The sequence below is a fragment of the Crotalus tigris genome, unplaced genomic scaffold (genome assembly GCF_016545835.1).
Source record: "Crotalus tigris isolate CLP2741 ecotype Arizona unplaced genomic scaffold, ASM1654583v1 scf7180000017744.3724543626:3957646, whole genome shotgun sequence".
NCBI classification, from domain to species: Eukaryota; Metazoa; Chordata; class Lepidosauria; order Squamata; family Viperidae; genus Crotalus; species Crotalus tigris.
The window spans coordinates 3015-28984 of record NW_024096611.1 but is presented as its reverse complement, the minus strand read 5'-3'; the positions used below and the strand labels follow the sequence as shown (position 1 = coordinate 28984).

The window sequence follows — 25970 nt, the reverse complement described above, 5'->3', positions numbered from 1 at the left end:
GCTTTCTCATAGATGCTTCCAGGAGATAGGGGGCCCATGAAGCTGTGGTATGAGATATTCGGTTCATTTATTCGGTAAATAAATCAGACAAGATGAGAAACAGCTAGATTGTATTCCTGTGGGCTTTTTAAAAAAACATATTTTTAAATAAGAACTGCATGAGTTACTTGTCCTGGGAGAAAAGCATACATTATACATCATTTTAGGACAATTTGGACAATTTGCAGAAATGGGTTAAACTGAATTCTCCCCACCTACCCAGTTGCAGTCCTGATCTATATGGGGGCATCTTCTCTAATTTTGCTTGAAGAGTACAAAGCATGTTACATTTGCCGAATCGTGCTGTCTCTAATCAAAACTGTAAAATACATCATTTTCTCCAATTTTGATTGGTTTAGGTGGTGTGTTTGTAATGTTATGGGAATAACTTAAGAAACTGGCCTTTCCTAACCTTTATCACAGCTGAATGGCAGCAAGTAACTATAAGTAAGTAAGTAAGAAGGAAGGAAGGAAGGAAGGAAGGAAGAAGGAAGGAAGGAGGAAGGAAGGAAGGAAAAGGAGAGAGATACCTCATGCTCTTAATATGCAACCTAAATAATGATGCATCACTTTCCTTTTAAATCTTTTAGTGGAAAACAAAACAGTGACCCGGATTGTGAACATCCTCCTTCAGCCTCAACAGAAAGTGACTCGAAAGAGATCAGCCCAGAGGCCAAAGCCAAAATAGAAGAGGAAGCTTATAACAAAGGGTGAGAACTTGAGTGCTTTCTGAAGTAGGACTGCGCATTTTGGACCCTTTTTGTTAACTGCCTGCTGCAAATGTAAATGGATTTCATTACATTGTACAAAATAAGGTTTTGCAGAAACACCTCCATTGTCAATTGCCAATATAATTTATTATGCATCCCATGGAAGACTGAACAAATGAGAGGGCCTAGTAAGCATGGTTTCAAAAACTTTCCTTTCATTTAGCCATTATTGCATGGGAATCAAAGTTTATGCTTTTGCTTTCTTATATGCCCATTTCTCATGATGCATAAATAATTGAGTACATCTCTGTTTCATTTGGTTTATCCTCTGTTGTTATTTCGTATTTACCAAGGCAAACCAAATGATTATTAGATAATTTATTGATTGATTAGTCTTATGAACATATTAAAGAAAATAAAAGTAAAATACCAGGGCTATTTCCAAGGTAAAATGGGGAAAATAAAATACATTTATGCTAAGTACAAAAAAAATCAGTGCTCAGATAAATACATGACCTGTATATAATTCCCAATCTGTTTAATATAATGGGTTATTGGCTGAATTGTCTTGTCTATAAATTTAACATTTCTGTTAGTGTACAGTATATGTTATGCCTAGGAGGAAATAGGACAATCTGCAATTCAGGTCTTAGTGGGCTGGTTTGTCAAATAGAAATTTTAAATATGTAAGCCTAAATGGAGCATACAATTGACAATCAAATAAAACATGAGCAATATCTTCAATGGCTGCAACACTGCATGTACATGTCTTCTCAAGTTGGCAAACGATGGAAGAACTCATATTTGGCCATGTAATCCAGCAACTCAGATCTTGTTCTAGAATAGATCTTTCTGAGGAATTGTGTCAAACTCATTGATAAGTATTTTTTTGTTTGGAAAATGGTTTTGTTCTTAGCCAACCAATTTAAAGATTTTTTTAAATTATTATTATTATTATCGATCATCGCACAGTCAGCCAGATGTTCAGACTGGATTTGGCATTTTGTCTACCTATTGAGTCCTTACCCAGGACCTGGGATAGGCAATGTGGATGTTTGATGGTATTACAGGTATCGTCGCAGGATGGAAGCAGTTCCTAATAAGGCCGCCTTTTGCAATTGACTAATAGCAAATTTGTCAATGCCAATGGTGTTCAAGTGGTGCTCCAGTTGTTTTGGGATTGCGCCCAAGGAGCCTATGACTATTGGGACTACCCTTGCTTGCTTTTGCCACAGTCTTTCTATTTCTATTTGTAGGTCTTTGTATTTTGTTATCTTCTCCAGTTCGTTCTCTTCTATTCTGCTATCTCCAGGCACTGCCACGTCCACTATCCAGACTTTTTTGTCTTTCTTATCGACAATTGTTAAGTCTGGGGTGTTATGTTGCAGGTGCTTGTCTGTTTGAATTCTGAAGTCCCAGAGCAGTTTAATTTTATCATTTTATTTATTATTATTATTATTATTATTATTATTATTATTATTATTATTATTATTATTATTTGCCAACAACAACACTATTTGGGCACTGATATCTAAGGTTGTCTGTTTCAAAATTTTCTTTGCTGTAATCAGTTGAGAATAAATATTGAGTGCAAAAACCTACCCTATGTTTTAAAATAAAATTGGTAAATTCATTTACATAGGAAGCCACAGTTATTTGTTCAGCTAAACATATTTGGGTAACCTATCAGGGTCCTTTGAATGGATCCTCTGCTAATAGTTTTATTGATGAGTGGCTGTGTATAGAGTGGAGACCTACTTCTGCTCTGACCATGGAAGCTGACGTGTTCTTATGAGTTCCTAATATGCTTCTTAAGAAACAGATCTGAGCTTACTCACAGGAGGTAGCCTTTGTAAAATCCCACAGTTCTATGTCAAGTTATCTAGGTAATTGTAATTAAGTAATATATACAATTATTTGGGTGCTTGTCTCTGCCCTCATCAAATTTCTTTTGAAATTATTTGCCCACAATCCTGTGTTGGTAAAAATCATTCCTAAATAAGTGAAAGAATTCACTTATTTAATACTCTCGCCATCCAACTGCCAATTATTTTTCAGACTTTTTTTTTTGCTAAATACCATCACTTTAGATTTGAGTTTATTGATGTGTATGTATAATTAAAAATGTAGTAAGTATTGCTATCAGCCAGAAGTCAACATAATAGAAGAATATTAATAAATAAATCTTTGGGATATGAGTGTCTGATACACTGATATACTGGAATCCTGGAAGATCATTGACATAGAGATTAAAAACCATTAGAATACATCCCTGTCTAATATCTTTATAGGCATGTATGCTCTGCGCTAGAGATTCATTTAACTCTGCATGTACTTTCAAGTGGGTTTTTCAGTGGAGGATCTTAACTAAGACCAAGAGTCTGGGTTCCATATTTAATGTGGCTGCAAACCAAATGATGATGTGGGGCAGATGGCTTTGAGGGGTGTCTAGTTTCATGTATTCAGGAAACAAATTTCAGAGCATACTTTTTAATGCTAGTGCTATGTATCAGAGGTCCCCAACCTTTTGAGCACCACCGACCGATTCCATGGAGAGAGTTTTTCTGCAGACCGGAGGCGATGTGGTTTCATGTACTGCTTGCATCCTGTGGGTGGGGCTTTGCTTGTTTGCACGAACCGGTTTCAGGCATGTCATGGACCGGGGGGGGGGGGGTTGGGGCCCTTGCTATATATTATTCAGATAATTGAGAAAAAAATCAAATTTAGGCAGGGGCAATATATTTTAAAACTTTTCAACCCCAGACCTGAAATCAGATTAGACTTTAGAAAACTTCAACAATATTCTGGCTACAGACATGATAAAAATGAACTGAAGCCTTACTGCTGGTTTTGTCCTGAATGTGTACAGTTCCTTATTCTGATCCATGAATCCCTACATCAGGAATGAATAAATTTGTTGTTATTGTTCAGTGGCTAAGTCCAACTCTTCGTGACCCCATGGGTCAATTAATAAATATGGCAGGGGAAATGGTTCTCTAGACTTCCATAGACCAAGAATTTCAATGTTCTGGAAGTCATCATGAATGCAATTTATGGACTGGCGGTCCTAAAAGAGAAGTGACACATAATATAATTGAGAAATTGGTTCTACTCCTCCCTAATCTTCTTTTTTCTTTAAGTACTGTAAATACAATTCTGAGTTTGCCAATGGATTTGGTAGCACAAAAGAATAGAGCTGAACTGAATTGTGGTTTCCCAAGCTGTGTTCAAATTCATCTCACTAGTAATATACTAGCTATTGCTATATAATTTTTATAAAATTAGAGGTCTAAAATGTTCATCAAAATGTTTCCTTGACTCTGAACATTTCCAAACTGTCTCCTTTTAGGAATGATCTGAACTGCCCCTCCCCAATCAGTCAACCATTGATTTCAGCTCTAATCTTACCATGAATCTATACTTTTACAGCTATCAAGAAGGCCTAAAGAAAAACAAGGAAAGTGAAGAGCTGAAAGAAGACAATGAAGAGAAAATTCATGAAAAACTCAAGGATTTTTTGCCCGTTGAAAATGATAAGATTAGCAAGCCACAGAGGTAAGAACATTGTTTATTCATAATGTAAAGGAGACTATTGTTTTTTCTGATTAAATGGCTGTTTCTGTGTGGAATGGCCAACAATTGAATAGATCAGGATCACGATCAAAGAAGTTTGTTTTCAATCATCTCTCTTTTAAAATACAACGTTAAAACAAAATATGCCAACCCCTTATTCATTTATAAAACCGGAGAATTGGTATAAAAGTTGCAGAATCTTGTACAGAAATAATTCCGTACAGGCTAATCCCTTTTGCAGATCATTCATCCGTTGTTTTTTAATCCCAAGGTGCTTAGAAAAAGATTTGGTTGAAGGAGAAATGCATGATTCTGGGCGAAATAATTTTAAAATTCTGAGAAAACTTTCAGTTATATAATTATTGGGAGAAGGGGAGTATGTTTATGAACTTAGTCCCTGTGTTGTCATAATTCTTTTATATGATTTTAGATTGACATTCCATTTGTTCAGTATAAATCAGAGAAAAAATGTTATAAAGCCATAGATAAAAAGGCTATTCCATATTTGAGATGTAATGCCTTTGAACCTGACTTATTTTATTTATGTTATGTAGGTGAAAAGCAAGGGGAACAGGTCATTCTGGCTTTTGTAATCTTGCCTTTTCATTACAAATTAATTTAGAATTAAAAGACCTTGAAAATTATATGTGAATGCAATAGTGAGTAAACCAGAATTGTACTTCTAATTTTCTTATTGTACATTTGAGCCAGTATAATTGTGAAGAAAAACCAAATTTAATGAAAATATTGGATTATTTTATAGAACATAGGGTGGTTCTCTTCTAGTTTTAACCTAGGGTGTGTCTTGTTTTTCTGAGGTGCTCCAGGAGTTGAAGCACAATAAGGAAAGCGTAGACTGACATTTGGGAAAGGCAAAAATCAGAACCAACCAAACATAAGCAAGAACTCATGTTAAGGCTTACATCATGGTGACAACATGCAACAAAGCAAAATTATTAGTCTACACTTATTGCATCAATCAGTAGGCCTACTGAAAGTGACCCACTCTCTGCTGGGGAGGGATAAGTCACAGAACCATCTACAGAACTACTATGAGGAATATTCTCACTTTCTGGCAACTGAAGTTATCCAGATCCACTCAGAGTTGGGGGATGGTTTCCTCAGCCTCGAAAGGCTGTCAAGTACCCTCTCCTTAAGAGGCCATTGCTGGACCCAACCATCCAGATTAATTTCCATCAAATCTCCAACCTCCCTTTTCTGTGATGGAGGGGATGGTCAGGCTTCAGTTCCAGAGGACCCTGGAAGAAATAGATTATCTACTTTGTCAAGTTTTAGGTCAGGGTTTAGTATGGGGACAATATTGGTCACACTTTACGATAGCCTGTGGTGGAGTCAGGATGAGGGTGGTACATTCATCCGAATGCTCCTTGATCTCTCAGTGGCTTCCACAACAATTAATCTTGGTGTCCTTTTGCACCAGAAGTGGGAGACATCATTTTGTGGTGGTTCTTCTTTCTCCGTGTTTGGATTCAGTCAGTGTGAGAGTGCCCTACACTGGTTGCCATAGGGCTTAGTTTCTTGATGGACAGCTTGTCTCCAACTTTTCCATCCAATTGGTGAAGTCAGGCAGATTAGGCAAATTTCAGGTTCAAAATACGTCATCTTGTGAGGTACAGGAATTATGCCTTCTTGGTGGCAGTGCCTGCTCTTTGGAATAATATCCCCTCAGTGATACTTTTTGCTCCCATTTCAGTGACTTTCTGAAAATTGTTCTCCCAAGCCTTGGGAATCGGATGGTTGTAGATACCTGTAATATTTGTGATATTGTGTTAGTTGGCTGTTGATTTTTATACGTGTCTTTGTGAGATGGGTAGTTATATAAATTAGCTGAATAAAATAAAATGAATGTTGGATTTGGGTATCCTGCTTGAGCAGGGGGTTGGACGAGAAAATCCCCAAAGACCTTTCTAACATTCTGTTACTCTGTTTTTTTTAAAAAAATTATAAAGTGACTACAGCCATTGAGAACTTGGGTTGCTTTGAGAATGTAATAACAACTTTTGACTGTAGCACTGATGCTCTACTTGCTGTTTATATTGCTTTTTTCCTCTTTCTAATGCCTTTAATATAAAATTTAAAGAGAGACTTTTATATTATATAAATCCTTAGATTTGAGCAAACAAGAGAATCCAAATAGATAAAGAAGAATAACTTCTGCCATAATGTGGGCCACCCTAGCTGTTAGATTCAGCACAAGACTCAATAAATCAAGTATTAAGTCGGAGCCTTAAAGGAGATGGTAGCATTGTAGGTAGTAGAAACCTATGATTTGGAATGCTTCCAAAAAACTCATTTTATTGTTTTTATTTATTCCTTCCCCCCCCCCATTTTACAGCAAACTTGAAGTTGTTATCCATTATGTACAGATACTGTATCCCAAACTGCATAAACATGGGAATGTGCTCTGGATTGTAGCAGCCATTATTACAGTTTTTGCTGTAGTGTTGGGGACCTCCAGTTTATACAATTACTTCTTCTCCTATACGGAGGGATCAGATGGAGCGCAAGTGAAACCTGCCTGTTCTGCTGCCCATCGGTATTCTTGGGGAAATTCAGGACTGCAACATGACCAGTAACAAAATCACACCTGAGGGGAAAAAAAACCATTGAAGAGACATCAGGAATAACCCTTTTCGAAACTTGAGATGAACAATGCAAAGCACTGCCACTCCTGTGATGGTTATATGTAATCAACAAACCACTGCTTCGTTTCTTTTATGTCATCAGTTTTGTGAATGCATTGTGGTTTTTAATTAACCAGCCACCCCAGCCAATAAATCTCGTTTTCTCTGTTACGGTAATTGTTATTTGATTGATATGTCTGAATATTAGAAGGATTGTATGGGAAAGACAAAGATAGCAGCCGATCAAAAACTGGGATAGAGAAGTTCATCAGTGGAATGTAAAGTCCAGTCCTACAAAATGTCACAACGGATTTCCTGTTACATAACTGCTAGCATTAATTCTTCCTATAAATTTCAGTTTGGCTGCTGTTTACGAACATCTTAGAGGTCTGCATTTGATTTCACAATCATAGGGATGAGCTAATGGTAAAACTGCAAAACACCGAAATGTTTTGTTATAAGCAGATTCTATACTTATGAGACAAGTTTCTTGCTACCCTCACCACAAAAATAGTAGGGACATTTTTTTGTTAATTACCTTTTTTTAAGGTGAAACTTTACAAGAACTACATCCATAAAGTTCTACCATGTTCCAGTAAGATATAATAGTATTATAGTAATAGTTAGGTTCACAGATCATACTAAACCATGTTTATTTTATTGTATTTTATTGAAAAACCAGTGGTTCACAACCTGTTCTTCAACATGGACTCCCTTTAAAAATATCTTTTATGGCCTCAGACCATGGCCATGGACCTCCAAGACTTAACTCAAGATTTAAATCATAACATTTCTTCAAGCCTTCTCAGATCCCCTGTGATAACATCATGGCTCTCCAGAGGTCTGCAGACCACAGGTTGAGAACCACTGGAATAAACCATAGTCAGTTGGATTTGCACAGCTCTGCCCAAAAATATGCTAAGATGAAAACAAACCAAATTTTGCTTAGTGTGTAAATTCAGTCAATGTGTTATATGTATTACAGTTTGCAGAACCATTGCCTCATAAGTACAGAATTGTATTTCACATGAAGTGTGAGGGTGGGCAAGGCAAGGATGTGTGGTTTTAAATGACAAATGGGGGCATTCTTATGAAGTACTAATCAATTGAATAAAATACTTAAGGTTTCCCCCCCTTATTTTTGCTTTTTTAGAACAATAGCAGCTAATATGTTAAATCCAAAGTAAAGATAGTTTAACAGATAGTGTTTTCAGGAAGAATGTGAACATTTGCCTAATCTCTGTTCACTTTATTCTGGTGAACTAGAAGGTCTTTTTCCCACAAAAAAATAAGTCATGATTTGATTTGACATTGGCTAAGTATTATCAATTAACCCTCATGGGTTATCCTTATATACACATCAGGCTGAGGTTTGTTTGTCATTTTTTAAAAAGTCATGTGTGAAAATGCTGTTAACACCTCAACAGCAACACTTTTTCATATTCTGTGGACCAGCACTGGTTCGCAGCATGCCAGCAACGAGGACGCACAAACAAGGAAATTTCCATCCGCAGGATGCAGGCAGTATGCAAAACCACACTCCCTGCGGTCCGCGGAAAAACCTTTCTCCACAGCGCTGGTCCCTGGTGTCCAAAAGGTTGGGGATCTCTGCTGTAGTGAACATTAACATATACAATTAAATCTAAATGTCTGGAACAAAAGACAGCTTTTTGGTAGGTTGGCAGGAGATGCTCCTTGGAATCAAAAGAGAGGATTTTTGTTCCTGCAGTATAAATAGATTTCCTGACACAATTCAAAGTTAGGAACAATCAAACTGCAAGCATAAGCTCGCATAAATAAGTCAACTGAGTAACAGGACTTGCTTCCAAATAGAAATGCTTAAGATCAGAAAGAAAGAATGGTGCAGTTCAAGCATTCCTGTCTGGTTCATTTCAGCCACTGTAATGCAAACAGCCCCTGCAAATATTTTTTTACTAATTTGTAAAATTATTTCTTGGCAAAAGCATGATGCATGCTGAGATCACACTGCCTTAACCCTTCTCCAAAATTTACTTGCATTATTTGGTGTTTAAAGGGGGCTATTTGACAAAAATATTCAGGATATGAAAGTTTCCCTGAAGTGTGTATGTGGGTGACCAGGTTCTGTCTTACCTCAGCCTGAGTGGCTTGTGTTCCAAGGCTAGTAAGCAGCTTGCAGTTCCCAGAATGCCCTAGAAAGTGCCACCAATCCAGAATGAAAAAACAGACAAGTTCTAACAGCATTTGAGGGGGGGGAGGGCTTTGTTTTGTCCCTATAGCTGCTACATGGGTATGACAAACCTCTTTAAGGCTTAAAAGTACTTATTTGGATCTTCACGTTTCCCAAATTTAAAAAACAAACAAACAAACGATTGAGCATAAAATGTTTGGTCCTGTCACTCATAATGTTGTCAGAGTATTCCTGCAGCATTCAGGCTGAAGTATCTCATAAAGTAAAGCATGGTAAAAACAAAATCTGCCACTCTGTTCTTCACCTTGAGAAGTACTAAAAGGCAGAGCCCAGGGTGAAATTTTGCTCTAGATTACTGGTAAGCTGTCTTTCAATATAATAAGCAGGAAATAGGTATGAAATTGTTTGAAGTAGAAGCTTCTCCCAAACATAATTTGCACGTTTTATGTTAAGTGTTTTGAATACCTAGAGGTCAATAAATGAAGTGCTACCACTGATGTTCAACACAACTTGGTGTAAAATTTTAGCATGGATCAATCTCTAGATGGCCATAGGTAAATAAAATAATAGTATTAAGCATGTTCAGTAAGGCTGGTGAGAATGTGTATTATTTGCTGTCAACCTGGAAGAGTGAGTGAAAGAGGCTAAGGAATCAAACAAACTGCTGTCTTTTGAATTAAGTAACTTCATTAATAAGACATACCCACAATACAGTTTTCATTCTAGTGTAAGAAAAAAGGTCATGAAATGCTTTACACACAAAAGGTTAAGCATGTTTACTCAGATTAAGAATTAATGGACAAATAAAAAACTCAATGTTAGAACAACTGATCCATCCTTGAGAGTAGACTATTATATGAAAGGTGAATGACTGTCTTTACAAAGCAAAGTACTGAGATAAACAGTTTTTCTTCAGCTGTCTCCAGACCATTACTTTTTCATTAATAGGATTTGAAGCCGCCTATAATTATAATGCATAAAATTAGTTCATTGGGGGTTATTGGCAGGTTGAGAAACAAATCAATGACTCTCTTTTGTGAAAAATAATTTTTAAAAACCAGGGCCTTTGTTTCATTACAACATCAGAACATAGACATTTTTATATTTTCAAATGTACAGGATTTATACACTTAATTGACTAGATCATCTTATTCCATTTGCACCAAATAAGTGCTATTAAAGGGTCTGGTTGGTTGATTTTGTTTTTTTTCCTGAAGTGCAATATTTATTTATTTGGCTTTAATAAGACACATTTGTTTCTTGTGCACAGCACTGGTATTTAAAGTAGGAGGAATTCAAGAATCACTAATTTTTGTTTAAATCTTGTAAGATTTTGCACAGGTGTGCTAGTATTGTACTGTATAGCATCACATACTTGAGTTTTGAAAATAAAAACATTGTTTCAGAATCTTTTGTGTTACTCATGTGATTTATACATTTTGTGTTTGTGCATATAACAGCAATTCCTCTAGAGAACACATTTTAGTATGAACATACTAAGATTTTTATTCTGCCAGATGTTGCTTTATAGCACAGAATAAACACTGAAGTTCACAACTGTTCTGTCTTCATAGATAGGAGTCTTGCCCGTAAACCAATAAGGAAGCAAAAAATGATGATTATTCATTTTTACACTTCCTTTGTACTTTAAAGGCATTTTGTATAATTTCTATACAGGCCTGCCTGAGAACATTTTGTTGTCTGAGGCAAAGCAAGTGGTGCCTCCGCCCACAGGATGCACAGTACTTAAGGCAATTTTGGAACAGAGGTCAGAAAACTGAGCAAACACCACTTTTGATCCCTACTATATTCAAAATTACTTTCATTTAACATATTTGGCTACATGAAAGATGGAAAATCTGTGCTTAAATGTTGCTTAATTTCAACTCCCAGTAGCCTCAACTACAATGGTGAGAGAAGTTGGGATTTGTGGTTAAACAACACCTGGAACCATCATTTCCCTAGTCTTAAGCTACATGGTGTCAAATCAAAGTTTATAGGACTCCCAAATTTTACAATGTGGTTAAGTGGTGTAGTGTGGAGAATAGATTGTCTGGCCATAGACATATAAAATGGATTTTTTAATCTACCAAAAAAATAACAAAAATGTTAATTAACTAAAATATATCTAAAATATAAAATTCTATTGATAACAAATAGGACATTAAAACAGATGGGACTCGGGGAAATTAAAAGCTCACCCTAAATAAAGAAGATTTTGGGCTTCACAAGAAATTGATGACCTCTTCTTTGATAACTTCTTAAGTCTGGGAGGAGCCACCAAGAAAGATCTGTCTTATGTCCTATAAGTACAACCGGCCAAGTATGTATATTTAATCTGGAGGTTTTTAGAGTTTTTATTGTTTTAAAATGTTTTTAGTATTTTTAATTTAATTGTAAGTCATTGACAGAGATGGGTAGCTATAGAAATTGATAAATTGATTGATTAATTGATTGATCGATTGAATGAATGAATGAACGAATGACTCAATGAATTGAGTCATTGTAGTTTCCTAAGCATATATTTTCCCTTTTCTGCATTTGCACAATTGACAAGCCTATTTTTTTGTTAAATCTGAAGACCAATTTCTATGGTGGGAAAGAGCAAGAAATGTAGCATGCATATCTGGTGCTCACTAGGACAGATGATATTGGTTTAGAGTACCCTGACATTTCCCCACCCATACTGCTGCTAGTAATCTTCCTCATTGGCTTTGTAGGGTCTGATTGTTGGAAACTGTAGCAAGTATCATCTACAGTACACAACTATAATTTTCCCACCTGTTTTAAAGTTTCTTATTTATGTTTTCCATCTCAGTAGACAGTGCACCTAGTTGACCTTGGCTGATCAAGGAAAAGGTAAGTAGGGTTCTTCTTGGTTAATAGTAAGTTGGAAGACTAGCTGTATGCCAAGCTAGAAAATCAAAAGGACATCCAGCATCAGGCAATAAAAAATCACTTCCATATTCTTGCCAAGAGAACGCCATGTACATCTTCATGTAGGCCTCAGGCTAGTGGTTCTTAAAACTGGGAGTAGTTACCTCTAAGACTAAGAGGTTAATTTGGGCTTATCCTGGGGGTAAAGGGAACCGTTTTATTTGTAAATCAAAGATTGAGTTTTGGATTGATGCTACTGAAATGCTTGTGTGAAACAACAGTCTGGTTTGATGGTACATTTAATGACATTCAAAACTAAAAAACAGGTTAATTGGATCAAACAGTTTGAGAACCGCTGTCCTAGTAGCTGGATAATGTGGATATTAGGCAAACCTTCCTTCCACACTTGGAAAGACCTTTTTTGGAGTAGGAATCCTCTTGCCTCATTTTGCTGGGGCATCTTAAGGTCCAAGAATATGGGAATAGATATTCCTTGAAGTCATTAAATTCATTCCAGCTTTAATCCAACATCCATTCTGAAAATAGTTTAGACATCCTGATTCAATGCATAGATAGATTCTTCCATCACAAGTAGCCAACCCATGTTATATCTTTTTTCTTGTAAACGGCTGCATGAGTTGGATGAAGGATGAGCAAACAGCAAGTGACTAAACAGGAACTATTACAGGATAACCACCTGAGGTACACTGGGAAATCTTCCCACTGTTTATAAGAACAAGACTATTACACTATGTTATCTCTCTTCCTCAGATGTATATTTTCTGAGTCAGCACTCATTGTATTTTCCAGACTGCCCATGACAGGTTGGGAAGGGGAGGGAGCTGTCATGTGTTTTCAGATAGTGACCTTAGTCAGTGAATGGCTTTTGAGCAGAGCAATAAGTTCAGCTTTGCTTGTAAAATAGTCAGTGGCTGTTTGGCATCCTTGACACCAAAGTGATAAAAGAGGAAGTAAAGAAGAAGAAGCTATTTAGCAACTCATGAGAAAAGAACATATTGGACGTGTTCAAGGAGTAATATAGCATCACACTGCATTCCCAACATCAGAGGAAAAGCAACAATCTGAATCTCTCAACCCTTTGGTGTTACCAACAATGGCATTCCATGGTAGAACTGTCTCTTTTTTCTTCTCAATCTGTGTGGCAAACTTCATAACACAAGATGTAATTCTTCTGAAAAGTAAGTTTCCATAAACTGCTAGTTTTTCAGTATATTCTGTATTGCACCAAGGAAGGGTATCTTTTGAACAAAAATTGCAATATTGTAAGGTAGGGAAGGGAGCACAGTTATTTCCAGGAACAACAGTATTGGTCTTTTTAAAATTTATTTTAGAGCAAGAAACATTTTAAAAAAGTTTATGGCACCTTAAAGTCTAAGAAAAGTTTAATGGCCAAGGTTCTAGCATAGTTGTAGCAAATGATCGAGCCTCAATTTGTTCAGATTACGAAGAACACTAGCCAGTTTTGTTTCTCAAATTGGCAAACCAATTAGGAAGAAGATGCTGTGCAAACTAGCAAAGTTAGTTGCAATGTGCAGAATGAGTTTTATTTATTGAATTTATTTTTGCTCATTCAAATATACTTTACTGGTTGGTTCAGTGTCTCCTTTCTAACAAAAATATGTCAGTTTAAGATAAGGATGGAATTTTCATGGCCTAGAGCTAATTTTGTCATGTGGTTGAAGGACTGCAGCAAATTAGGAGGCATGGATGGGATAGGAGGCATGGATAAGATGTCAAATGAAAAGAGAAACAGTTCCCAAATGAAAAATAATTACATTTGATATTACAAAAACAAGTACCTTGGATATTCAGAATGCGTGTTCTGCTAGGTAATATGCTGTAGTTTCATCTTATAGCGAGATGAGAAAATATATATACAGAACATTAAGGATGAGAACAGTAAGGACCTTTTTTGCTTTTGTATAAAAACTATTAGCAACTTACTTTTAAAAAGAATGTTTCTTATACTAAAAGTCTGCTTCTTCCTACATTCAGAATTTGTCTCAATCATCAAACCTTTTGATCTATTCTTCTGGGATATATTTAGTGATAGTATTTTGAGGGATGGTTTTAGTTTTCAGGTATCACCACTGTTGTGGATGTCTTTGTGTTAAAATATGCAAGTATTAGAAAGTCTAAATTCATTATTATTTTCATGCTGTCAACAAATTCAATTTAGTCATAAAAACTTCACTGGAAAAATTATATTTTTATTATAACAGGCAGTCAGCAGTGGAGATGCCATTGTTGACTGATCATATTGGAAAGACATTATGAGATAGTGACAACAGACTTGCTGTAGAAATTACTGAGTATTACTGGAGGAAAGGAAGGATTCATTTGGAAAGGATAGAAGGAAATTAAGAGTAGTGCTAAGCCTACTGAAGTTAGAATGCATAGACTAGACCAGGGGTAGGCAACCTTGTTCTCTTTTATGACTCGTGGACTTCAACTCCCAGAATTCCTGAGCCAGCATGGCTCAGCTTGGAAACCTCTCCCTTTCCCCTCAGCATGGCTGACTCAGGGATTCTGGGAGTTGAAGTCCACGAGTCATAAAAGAGCCAAGGTTGCCCACCCCTGGACTAGACTAAGCTGTACGACAAAACTGGTCAAGGGCTTTCTTCCCTGAAGGTTGCATTTCTTTAAGGATGATTTGTTGGGGGAAATGTGTATGTGAGTTCAAAACAAACAGAACCCCTAATTCTCTTTCTTTGGAAACCCAATTTTCTCTCTTTCTGGCACCCTCTTCCCTATGTCTAGTTTAATGAAGAGAAGGACTAGGGGTGACATGATAGCAGTGTTCCAATATCTCAGGGGTTGCCACAAAGAAGAGGGAGTCAAGCTATTCTCCAAAACACCTGAAGGCAGAACAAGAAGCAACAGATGGAAACTAATAAAGAGAGAAGCAACCTAGAACTAAGGAGAAATTTCCTGACAGTTAGAACAATTAATCAGTGGAACGACTTGCCTCCAGAAGTTGTGAATGCTCCAACACTGGAAGTTTTTAAGAAGAGACTGGACAGCCATTTGTCTGAAATGGTATAGGGTTTCCTGCCTGAGCAGGGGGTTGGACTAGATGACCTCCAAGGTCCCTCCCAAATAATAATAATAATAATAATAATAATAATAATAATAATAATAATAATTTACTATCCTTGTTTCTCATGCATCAGACTGTCTGGACCTTTCATTACCCACTCCAAATCTTTTTTTTAAAAAAAAATAATGTTATTGACATTTTTAGTAAAGACTAAAATAAAATAAACTAGAAGGAAAAAGAAAAGTTAAAGACAAGTTCAAAAGGTGTAGGGAAAACAAAAAAGGAAAAAAGAAACAAAGCAATAATAAAGATATGTGGCGTTCAACCTTTGTCATACAGTACCAAGCATAAGCTAATATAGTAACTTTTCACCCTCTTTTAAAATTACAAATAAAAAAACCCTCTTCCCATAGCTTAACTGTTATTTATATGTAATCCATAATTTTTTATCTTTTTCAGTCCTGGTTCAGCAAAAAGTCCATTAGATGTTAGAAATTACAACTTCCCAAGATATCAAACACTTTATCCCTGATCAAATAGTCCCACTTTATATTTCTTCTTTTTGTTCTTAAATGGTCTTAACCTTTAAATCATTCCAATGTTGTTGCAGATTTGATCTTTCATCAATCTTTGGTAATCAAAGGGGGTCTTCAAAAGTTTCACCAGCTTACTTTGTAAATCCCCAAAAGGGGCATTGTCCAGGATTTTTCAAGGCTGGATACATGGTTTGGCCCACACCAAATTGTGTTTGCTCAACCCCACTTCCCAGATCCCATAGTGTTTGGCAGTTTTGGTAGAGAGAGAAATGCCACACCAAGGTCTCTAGGAAATTAATCTGATGTTTGAAAGCAGTTCTTCCCTGTCCTTGTCTGACGTTCAAATCCATCTCCCCCAACTGGATACCAATGGAATGTATTGGACCACAATCTCTCCACCAGTTGAATTTATAATGCTATTCTAAGCATTATACCAATTGGATCCTATAAGTAAAAACCTATAGCTAAAATATCTTGGATGTATGCAGCACCACCATCTGTAATAGCAGGGGATCTCTATCACTCCTTTGAATATTAGTGAATTAGTACTGAGTAAAGGTACATATTTTGAAATGCAAATAAACATGTAAATATTAAATATCCATAAGTAATCACTTTGATATATTTCTGCTTATTTGCAGATATTTACATGACCAACTGCAGAATTGCAGGTGTAGCGCTTGTTGCAGCCAAGAATGGAACCAATTTTAATTTTGCTGAAGCAAAAACAGTTTGTAGGCAGCTGGGATTAACACTAGCACAAAAATCCAAGATTGAAGCTGCTTGGAAGCATGGCTTTGAAACTTGCAGGTACAGAAAATCTTTCCAACCTTTACTTTTACTGTTTTATGCTAACGTGCATACGGATTACCTTTTTTCATGCCATTTTTTAAATAAAGTTATTATTATTACTCAGAAATAAATTAAGATTGGAAGCATGCAAACAATTAAAAATTAATTAGCCCCTCTTATTCTTTATAACAGAAAAAGTTGGTTATTTATTCCCAAAATAAATTTATTTCCTTTTTTCTCCCAGATTCATATGGATAGACTGAAAACCATCATGTATATTATTTGTGTATAAATATGAAGGAGTGTGGCTTCAGATAAGCACTTGAGGTGCACTTAAATGTATATCTAATAATGTGCAACTTTTGCCACCTTGAAATTTGAAACAGAAATTGTTTGTGAATATCACAAACTTCTCGAAATTCTCCTCAGTTTTCCAAAGGATGAATCATCCTGTGTCACTGAGGGTTGCTTTTCACTGCACCTAACCTGGACATTTTTAAATCTTTTTTACTTTTTGCACAAATGATTCAGGCTGTGGATTACACATGGCACTTGAGAAAAGTGACCTGTGCAAACTCCCCCAAATGAAAATGAATTGTCAAGACAAAAACAAATATCTATTGACTTTATTTTAATTAAAATTAATAGCACTAATTATGATTTACCATGTATTTCATAGCTTTCCCCTTTTGAAACATTAAAACCTATAACTTTTGGAGAGACTCTGAAAACCACAGCCAAAGGTTTATGGGAGGAGACCACTTACTGTGGACTTCAAACTTTAACCCTGAAAATAATCATTTCCCTCTGAGTAAAAAAATAGTAGGCTGAGAAAGTAAGCTCATATATGATGCTATTAGCTTCAGAACTGAACAAGGAAGGTGGAATCATAAAACTGAAGAATAATATTGGGGAAGAATGCTGGCTGGGAAATTCTGGGAATTGAAGTCCACACATATTCAAGTTGCCAAGGCCAAGAAACACTGTTCTGTATAGTACTGTATATATAAACTTTGAATAGTGACACTTCATTGTTGCTAAGGTCATATAGCTAATAGAAATTAATGCTTTTCACTCTAGTTTTGGCTGGGTAGCAGAAGGCTATGCTGTAATTTCTCGTGTAACTCCAAATGAAAAATGCGGTCAGAATAAAACTGGGATTTCCAGCTGGAGAATGAAACTAGACAGGAAAGCTCGTGTTTATTGTTATAATTCTTCAGGTAAGTGGGATGAGATATGGATTGTAATAATATTTTTCACCAAAATCCCTCATGAAAGAATTAAAGTAATAATATTTGTGAAGATTTCCATACTGCTAGAAGATTGTGGCCAACTTCTTGGATTCCAATATAAACCAATTCACTGCACAACAGCGTCCTGGAGAGCTTGAGAAACTCAGAAATTGTAAGTTAAACTATTAACAAGTCAGCTAAGCCACAGTTGACAAGTTTACTTGTTTTTCCCTTAGTCAAAGTTTGTAGCATGAAAGAGCATTATGAAATTTAAATTGCTTTAGGTGTGCCCAAAATATATTGTTCTCTAATTCAAAAAGTTATATTGTATTAAGGTTAGGGATGGATCATCATTAATATTTGCAAGAAATTCTTCTGAAGTTGACTTCTCTTCTTAGGACAGTTCCTTCACCTGCTTTGCTCCCAACTTAGAGAATGCACTTTTTGGGGATTTGCACTTGGCCATACTCTCTCAGAGATACAAAATCTATAAAGACACATAGCATCTCTATCATAGTGCTTGCTAATCATTAGCTTCACTCAGTGCTTTTTTTGTAAGAAAAAAAGTGCTGGAGTTCACACCTTGTTAATCTTTTAATATATATATTTATTGTATTTAAAGCAAATGTTCATAGTAAATTTTACACTAAAAATTTATTTTTTAAAATAAAGAAATTATTTACCTTTAGCACATAGTTAATCACTGTACACACACCCACACATGTCAGTTGTGCAATGAAACATAACGGTCGCCACCCACAGTAAACACTCAGTGCGCGACCACACGACCAATCACAAGCTGAGCAGTGCCACAAGCCGAGCAGCAGCATCACAACCAGCATGGACGAAGTATGCATGCATCGGAATCGACACACAAGCAGCCCAGATGCACCGTTTCAGTGATTTTTCCGCCGATCTGCTATGCTCGACAGGGCGATTCAAGTCCATGTGGACCAAACATCAAATTTTCAAAAGTTACTTTTAAAACTTGGAAAATCAGTTGAAAAAAGGTGCCGGAACTCCCTTCCGGTGTGTTCTATGACAAAAAAAGCACTGGTTTCACTACAGTAGTAGTCTTAATTTAATATTTTTTTCCAAATATTTGTCACTTTGAGTAGAATTGGTGGCTTTTAAATCAGAGAAATAAATAAATCTCATGAAAGAACATTTAAAAAAAAAAGAAAACTGCACAACATTTTGCCCTCTAAAATAATCAAATGGACCAGAATAAAGAATATTGTAATCTGATTTATATTTGCAAGGAACCTGGAATTCCTATGTTGTCATCTGGAATTCTACCCATATTTATCTCAATGGCATCAATTGATGGAGAAGTACATCTTTTAATCAGAAATGATTATGGGGCTTTCAGTACCTCTCTAGAATTAGAATTTGGTCACTTGGACAATCTAGGGTGGTAATGTACTTTCTGAGATCTCAGGAAGTGTTTAAAAAAAACTCTGTTTGACTCCAAATAAAGAGAAAAACCATAAAGAGTTTTACTGGATGACACTTGCTTGAAACATGGAAGATATGCCACTAGAAAATTGCAAGATAGGCCATAATTTAATTCATAGGACATATGCCCAGCCTTATTGAACACAGTTCTCCTAAGAACTCTTATAGGGAAATATGTGAAGAAAATGATTCAATATTAGGGTACTGAATGTTTTGGTCTATCTATTTCAAAAGGGCAATCTAGACATGATCCTAATACTAATTTTTAAACTACAAGCTCTGTTTTAAAGACACATAATTCTTTTAAAGGAGTCTGCTTTAATAACAAGCAAATAAACAACTATATTTTTTGCCATGGCTGATCATGGTAACAGGCATGTTTATAGTATAATGCAGAACCCAATGATCCTTTTGGCTTTTCAACAAAGACTCATAGCAATATCACAATACAGCTTTCATTTACATCCTATTCAGTTCATTAAAATGTGTCATCAGATTTCCTGTCAGAGTCTGACATCAAGATCAGTGCAAGGGTCATTTCCTTCCATCACTACAAATATTAAGATAGTATAGTCATTTGGGTATTATAATAGTTTTCAAGCAATATAAAAAATTGAAATTTGATCTTTAAATTATTTAATCAATCTAATTCTTTTTTGGTCTCACTAGTTGATCAATAATCACTAGTCTCTAATTATTTAATCTCAGTAGTCCTTTATACATAATACGTTGGGATACACCTTACCACAAGATCATTTAAATCGAGATTTTTCTACCAATGCTATTGGTGACTTTTAAAATCATTGTTTTTTCTGGCCAGAGGATCAAACTAAATGCACTGTTAATTGTTCAGATGCAATTAATGTGCATGATTCTACTCTCCTGTACATACAGTATATTTGTCATCAAGAACTCACGGTAGAAACTGGGACATATACTTTCTTCTCTTATTTCTATAGAAAATCACTCTGGTCTCCAACTTCAATTTCCTACTAGTCTGGTTAATTGCATATTTTAAGAAAGGAAACAAGGTATCAAGATAAATATGCCACACAAAGCCATTTAGCTTTCTATGGTCTTGAGAAAGCACACTTAGTTTTTATTTACCCCTCTGAGGAAGGAAGCAGAGTCACTAGTTTACTGTGTTATTTTTAACCAATAACCAGAGAGTAAAAAATAATCAATATAGTGGCTAAACCATGTGATTAAAATCCTCTTTCTTTTATTGTGCACTGGTGAGGTGGGGGCTTCAAACATATAATTGCGACCATCATCTTTATTTTCTTGGACTTGCTGCTGCCTCTATTTTTTCTGATAGCCCCCTCAGTTTTCTAATCTTGTCAACATCGACCTACTGAATTTTGTATTGGAAAAGCAACAAAGTGAAACACTGATGAGACAGAGAGAGAGAGAGGGAGGGAGGGAGAGATATTATATACAGAGAGATTTAGAACACAATCTTATAGTGGCCAGGACGTTATCCATGGCACCATAGCATTCTTCCCTCAGTGACTCAATTACAGTCTGACATTTGATTCTTTCCAATATCAAAAATGCCCAACAGTAAAAATTGCAAATTTAAGTGAATAACAGAATAATAGAGTTGGAAGGGACCTTGAAGTCTTCTAGTCCAACCCCCTGCTTAAGCAGGAAACCCTCTACCATTTCAGACAAATGCTTGCCCAGTCTCTTCTTAAAAACAATTTCTGGAGGCAAGTCATTCCACTGATTAATTATTTTAACTGTGAGGAAATTTCTCCTTAGTTTTAGTTTGCTTTTTTCCTTCACTAGGTTGCATTCATTTCTTCTTGTCTTCAGGTGCTTTGGAGAATAGAGTGACAACTCTCTGGCAACCCCTTAGATATTGGAACACTATCATGTCACCTCTAGTCCTTCTTTTCATTAAACTAGACATACTCAATTCTAGCATCTGTTTTAGCATCCAATCCCCTAATCTTCTTTGTTGTTCTTCTCTGCACTCTTTCTAGAGTCTCAATATTTTTTTATTATTATGGAGACCAAAACTGGATTCAATATTCTTACCAAGGCATTATAAAGGTCTTACCAAGGCATTATAAAGTGGTATTTAAAACTTCATATGATCTTGATTCTATACTAATGCAGCCTAGCACTTTGTTGGCAGCATACTGCTGGTTCATATTCCACTAGGACTTCAAGAATCCTCTCGCAGTTACTACTATTGAGCCTATTCTATAACCATGCATTTGATTTTTCTTGCCTAAGTGTAAACCTTATTTTTCTCGCCACTAAATGTCATTTTGTCAGACAGGCCCACTGAATTCAAACATCTGCATATCCATCATACCCAAATGCAGAAACTAAATGAGATTACTTTATACAAATCTAAATGAATCCTCTCCCACTTAGAAACAATTAGTGGAACAGGGAGGAAGAATTATGACAGCAGCTTCTTCCAGAACTTCATCTTACTGGGATAAACCTAGCAAAGAGTTAGATCTGACAGATACTTCAACATCAGATCTCTCTGAGTAATCTAATAGGACTGCTCTATTACTCTACAGTACTTCCTTTTAGCTATGTAGAATAACGCTTAGTAAGATGTCACCTGCATTCTGTTTTTTATAAAAAATATTGCATACAATAGCATCAACAAATCTCATTTCATTGTTTTCTCGTCCTCTTTTCAGATACGTGGATTAATTCATGCATCCCGGAACAAAGCACAGTTGCATTACCAGACAGTTCCACTGAGATGAAATCCACCGTAACAGCCTCATTTCAGGATACCACCAGAGGGTTTGACACAACTCCGTTACTAAAAACTCCAAAGTCCCCAAAGTATCGCATCATATGTGTAACAGAAACTTTACCATCCGAACCAACTCCCGAGAAGGAAAATCGGCTTTTCACTGAAAAACGAACTGCCTTTAAAAATGAGGGTGTCCCATTTGGAGGTAATAGACATACTCAGTGCTGTGAATGTCATGGTTTTATGTTAGAGCAGGGGTCCCCAACCCCCTTCCGTAGACCGGGCCACAGCATGCCATCAACCGGTCCGCACAAACAAGCAAAGCCCCATCCACGGGATGCACTCAACATACAAAACCAGACACCCTTTGGTCTGTGGAAAAACCTCTCTCCACATAACCGGTCCCTGGTACCCAAAAGGTTGGGCATCTCTGTGTTAAACAGAAGACAAAGGAAAACCTCAGGTTTAAAATTTTTGCTGGCTTAGAGAGGAACTTAAAAGATGTCCTTTTGGGGTGGCAAGATGAATCAAACCATTATAACCAGAAATATAGTCTTTTCCTTTTTTTTTTATTAAAAAGTTTTACAAAAATTACAAAATATAGCCCAAACCCACTCCCCTTTCCCCCCTCCCCCCTCCCCCACTTCCCAGAGCTGAATACAGGGTAAAAAATATAATAATCATAATCTAGCTAACATTAACCAACTATGTAGATAAACAAATATAATGCGCTTTAACGCCCTTTAACACAGAATAAACAATTTGCAAATAAACTTAATCATATAAACAAATTAAAATCCTAATTCCTAAACAATACAATATAATAAAAATTCCACTATACTAAACTATTATTATTAATAATAATAATAATAATATTCTAAAATTTATTCATAAAATAAATGGAACTTTTTAGTCCTATATTTATTCTGAGTATAATCTATCCATCTTCTCCAAACCGAAATGTATCTTTCTTGTGAATGATCCTTCAAATAAGCAGAAATCTTAGCCATTTCTGCTAAATTTGACACTTTAAGCGTCCATTCTTCTATAGTAGGCAAACAATCCTTCTTCCAATATTGCCCTACCAATAGCCTTGCTGCTGTTATTAAATTCAACATCAAATTAGTTTCCTTAACATCAAAATCTACAATATTACCCAACAAAAATAGTTGAGGAGTAAACTTTATCTTTCTTTTAAAAATATTTTGAATGTTCCACCAAATTTTAATCCAAAAAGCTTTTTTATTTCTACAAGTCCACCAAATATGAAAGTAAGTTGCATCCAAACTACCACATTTCCAACATTTGGGCTCCAAGTTGGGATACATACAAGACAACTTTTGGGGATCCAAATGCCACCTATAAAACATTTTATAAAAGTTTTCTCTCAAATTTTGAGCTTGAGTAAATTTTACATTTCTAACCCAAATTGTCTCCCAATGTGTCCAATAGAATCGGCTCTTGAAAATTTTGTGCCCATTTTACCATATAATCTTTAACTAACTCCGTTTCAGAATCCAATTCTATTAAGACATTATAAATTCTCTTTATGTGGGCTCGAGTTTGATTTTTAATCTGTTTTACCAAATTCGCATCCTCTAAAATAATACCAACCTTTTGATCTAAACTCCACCTAACTAACAATTGATTATATTGAAACCAAGAGTGTACAATATTTTCTTGCTTCAACTCAGCTAAAGATTTTAATTGCCAATCCTCCCCTACCAAACTAAGTAATTCCTTATAAGAAATCCTATCCAAATTCACTCCTCTAGATACCCCCTTTATCACGTGTCCGGGAATCCCCCAAATTGGTATTTTATAATTTAACCTATAATAATACTTCTTCCAGACACGTAATAAAGCGTTCCTTAAAATATGAGATTTAAAAACCTGATCTACTTTTTTATTATAAATTAAATATGCATGCCATCCGTATAATAAATCCCATCCCTCAAGAAAAAGTATATCTTTATTTGTTAATTTAAGCCAATCACTAATCAGCGTTAAAGCCACCGCATCCTAATACAATTTTAAATTAGGCGCCTTAAGTCCTCCTCTTTCCCGTGTATCTTGTATAATCTTAAACTTAACTCTTGGTTTTTTCCCTGCCCAAATAGACTTGTTAATACCCTTCTGCCATTCCTCCAAGTTGGCATCTTTTTTCAAGATAGGTATCATTTGAAACAAAAAAAGAAACTTTGGAAGAACATTCATTTTAACCACTGAAATTCTCCCCAACAAAGATAACTGTAATTTTTTCCAATCATTCAAATCCTTTTGCACTTTTACCCATAATGTCTCATAATTATTTTTGTACAACTTAACATTAGAAGCTGTGATGTAAACTCCCAAATATTTAACCTTTTTCATTATTTCAAAACCTGTTAATTTAGCTAACATATCTTTTTCCTTCATAGACATATTTTTCGAAAGTATTTTAGTCTTATTATTATTTACCTTAAAACCAGAAACTTTCCCATACTGGGTTATGATTTCCACCAAATCCCTTACCGAATCTATCGGTTGAGATAATGTCACAACCAAATCATTGGCAAAAGCTCTCAACCTATGTAGTCTTTTCCTTTTGACATGTGTCAAGCCACCAATTCTACAATCCAAATAAGGCAATTAAGAGTTGCTCTAACACAGTGGCTGAAGAGTTTCTCATCCAAATCTTAAATCTGGATATATTAGGTTGCTGTTTTCCCTCAGCTTCAGCATTTCTCTTCCATACTTTCTAGCTACCTGACTTACAAGATATATATTTGGCAAGAATTATTAGTAGACAATGTACATTAAGAGCTTTAAATATACCAAAGCAGTACAAGAAAGTATTATTAATTGGCTTTTTTCATCCTCTCAACTAGAAAACTCTTTGTAATTCAGCTAGGGCCTACATAAAAAAGGTGAAATCCAAGAGAAAATTTATGTTTTCCCTAAGATTTGGGCCATGTTATTGTCACTTCTGTCACTCCAACTACTTACTATTAATATTAAATTAGCAGTTGTTATATGTTAAGTGACTCCTTAGTCAGCCTCCTGTACCAGTTTCATTTCTAAGAATGCTTTGAAAACATTCAGAAAATGGAAATGAGTGACTAACACTCAGTGACTTTGTATACCTGAAAAACCTCAAAAGTATCTTGGAAAGTGTTATGTCCCGAGCCTTGCAAACGGCTCGGGCGTTTGCAGGCAGTCCCGGGCAGGTGCAAAGCTGCCCGGGACCAGACAGGCTGTCGCCAGCGCCATGAGCATGCGCGGGTGCTGGCGCGGGAAAAGTAACACAATTACCCGGGAGTTGCCTATATAAGAGGCTGCGAGCGTTTGGGAAGCCATAAAGCCATCTACTTGTAAGCTGAACGCAGAATAAAGAAAACTGAGAACTCCAACTGCTTCTCGTGTCTGCTTTTCGCCAAGGACTCAACACTGGCGACGAAGGTGGGATTGCCTTACACTGCCTGGAAAGGAAGAAGTGTAAGCTTACCCAAGTGAGTCCTGAGCGGCGGAACGGTGTCGACTCGGCAGCTACCTGCCAATCCAGTGCACATTCGGGGGTAGGCTGGCTGATAGACCCGTCTCCTGAAGATGGCAAAAATTGGAAGGCTTTCGGAGTTCGACGTCTCACATCCAGAGCGGTGGGAGTCCTACGTAGCCAGGGTGGAGAACTACTTCAAGGCAAACCAAGTGAGGGAAGAGAGCTTGAAGGCTGCCACCCTGCTTTGCGTTTGCGGTCAAGACGCCTTCGACATCGCAGAAAATCTTGCAGCACCTGTTCCAGTAGAGTCTGTCAGCTACGCAGATCTGAAGAAGCTACTGAAGGAGCACTTCCACCCCAAGATGTCCATCATCGCATGGCGCCACACCTTCGAGCAGAGGGATCAACGGCCCGGTGAGTCGGCCAAAGAATTCATCACCGCATTACAGAAGGCCGCCAAGCACTGCGAGTTCAAAGACCTCGAAGAACGACTGAGGGACCGATTCGTGTGCGGGTTAAGGCATCGAGATCTACAACAGAGACTTTTCGCTAAAGAAGAGTTGTCCTACCAAGAGGCCTTAAGGGAAGTCACCGCAGAAGAAGCAGCAGGCGGCGCTGTCAAGAACATGCGGCCGATCAGAAACAGTCCAGAGGTTGCATCCGTGCAC

The 25970-nt window shown here is 36.4% G+C and overlaps 2 protein-coding genes across 8 annotated transcripts in view; both read left to right on the top strand.

The window, feature by feature from the left end:
* The window catches only part of IRAG1 (inositol 1,4,5-triphosphate receptor associated 1), a 79910-nt gene extending 69365 nt beyond the window's left edge, over positions 1-10545 (top strand). For all 7 annotated transcript variants that reach the window (XM_039340298.1, XM_039340294.1, XM_039340295.1 and 4 more), the window contains 3 exons: positions 630-749; positions 4179-4304; positions 6679-10545. In XM_039340298.1, coding sequence (XP_039196232.1) covers positions 630-749; positions 4179-4304; positions 6679-6919 — 487 coding nt within the window. In that variant the 3' untranslated portion in view covers positions 6920-10545. The remainder of the gene's footprint in view (positions 1-629; positions 750-4178; positions 4305-6678) is intronic.
* Positions 10546-12795: 2250 nt separating this feature from the next.
* LOC120306674 (lymphatic vessel endothelial hyaluronic acid receptor 1-like) lies at positions 12796-22446 on the top strand. Its single transcript, XM_039340291.1, has 4 exons — positions 12796-13213; positions 16253-16421; positions 17484-17623; positions 21763-22446. The coding sequence occupies exons 1-4, from the start codon at positions 13129-13131 to the stop codon at positions 22308-22310; spliced, it is 942 nt and encodes a 313-aa protein (XP_039196225.1). The 5' UTR covers positions 12796-13128; the 3' UTR covers positions 22311-22446.
* The last annotated feature ends 3524 nt before the right edge of the window (positions 22447-25970 follow it).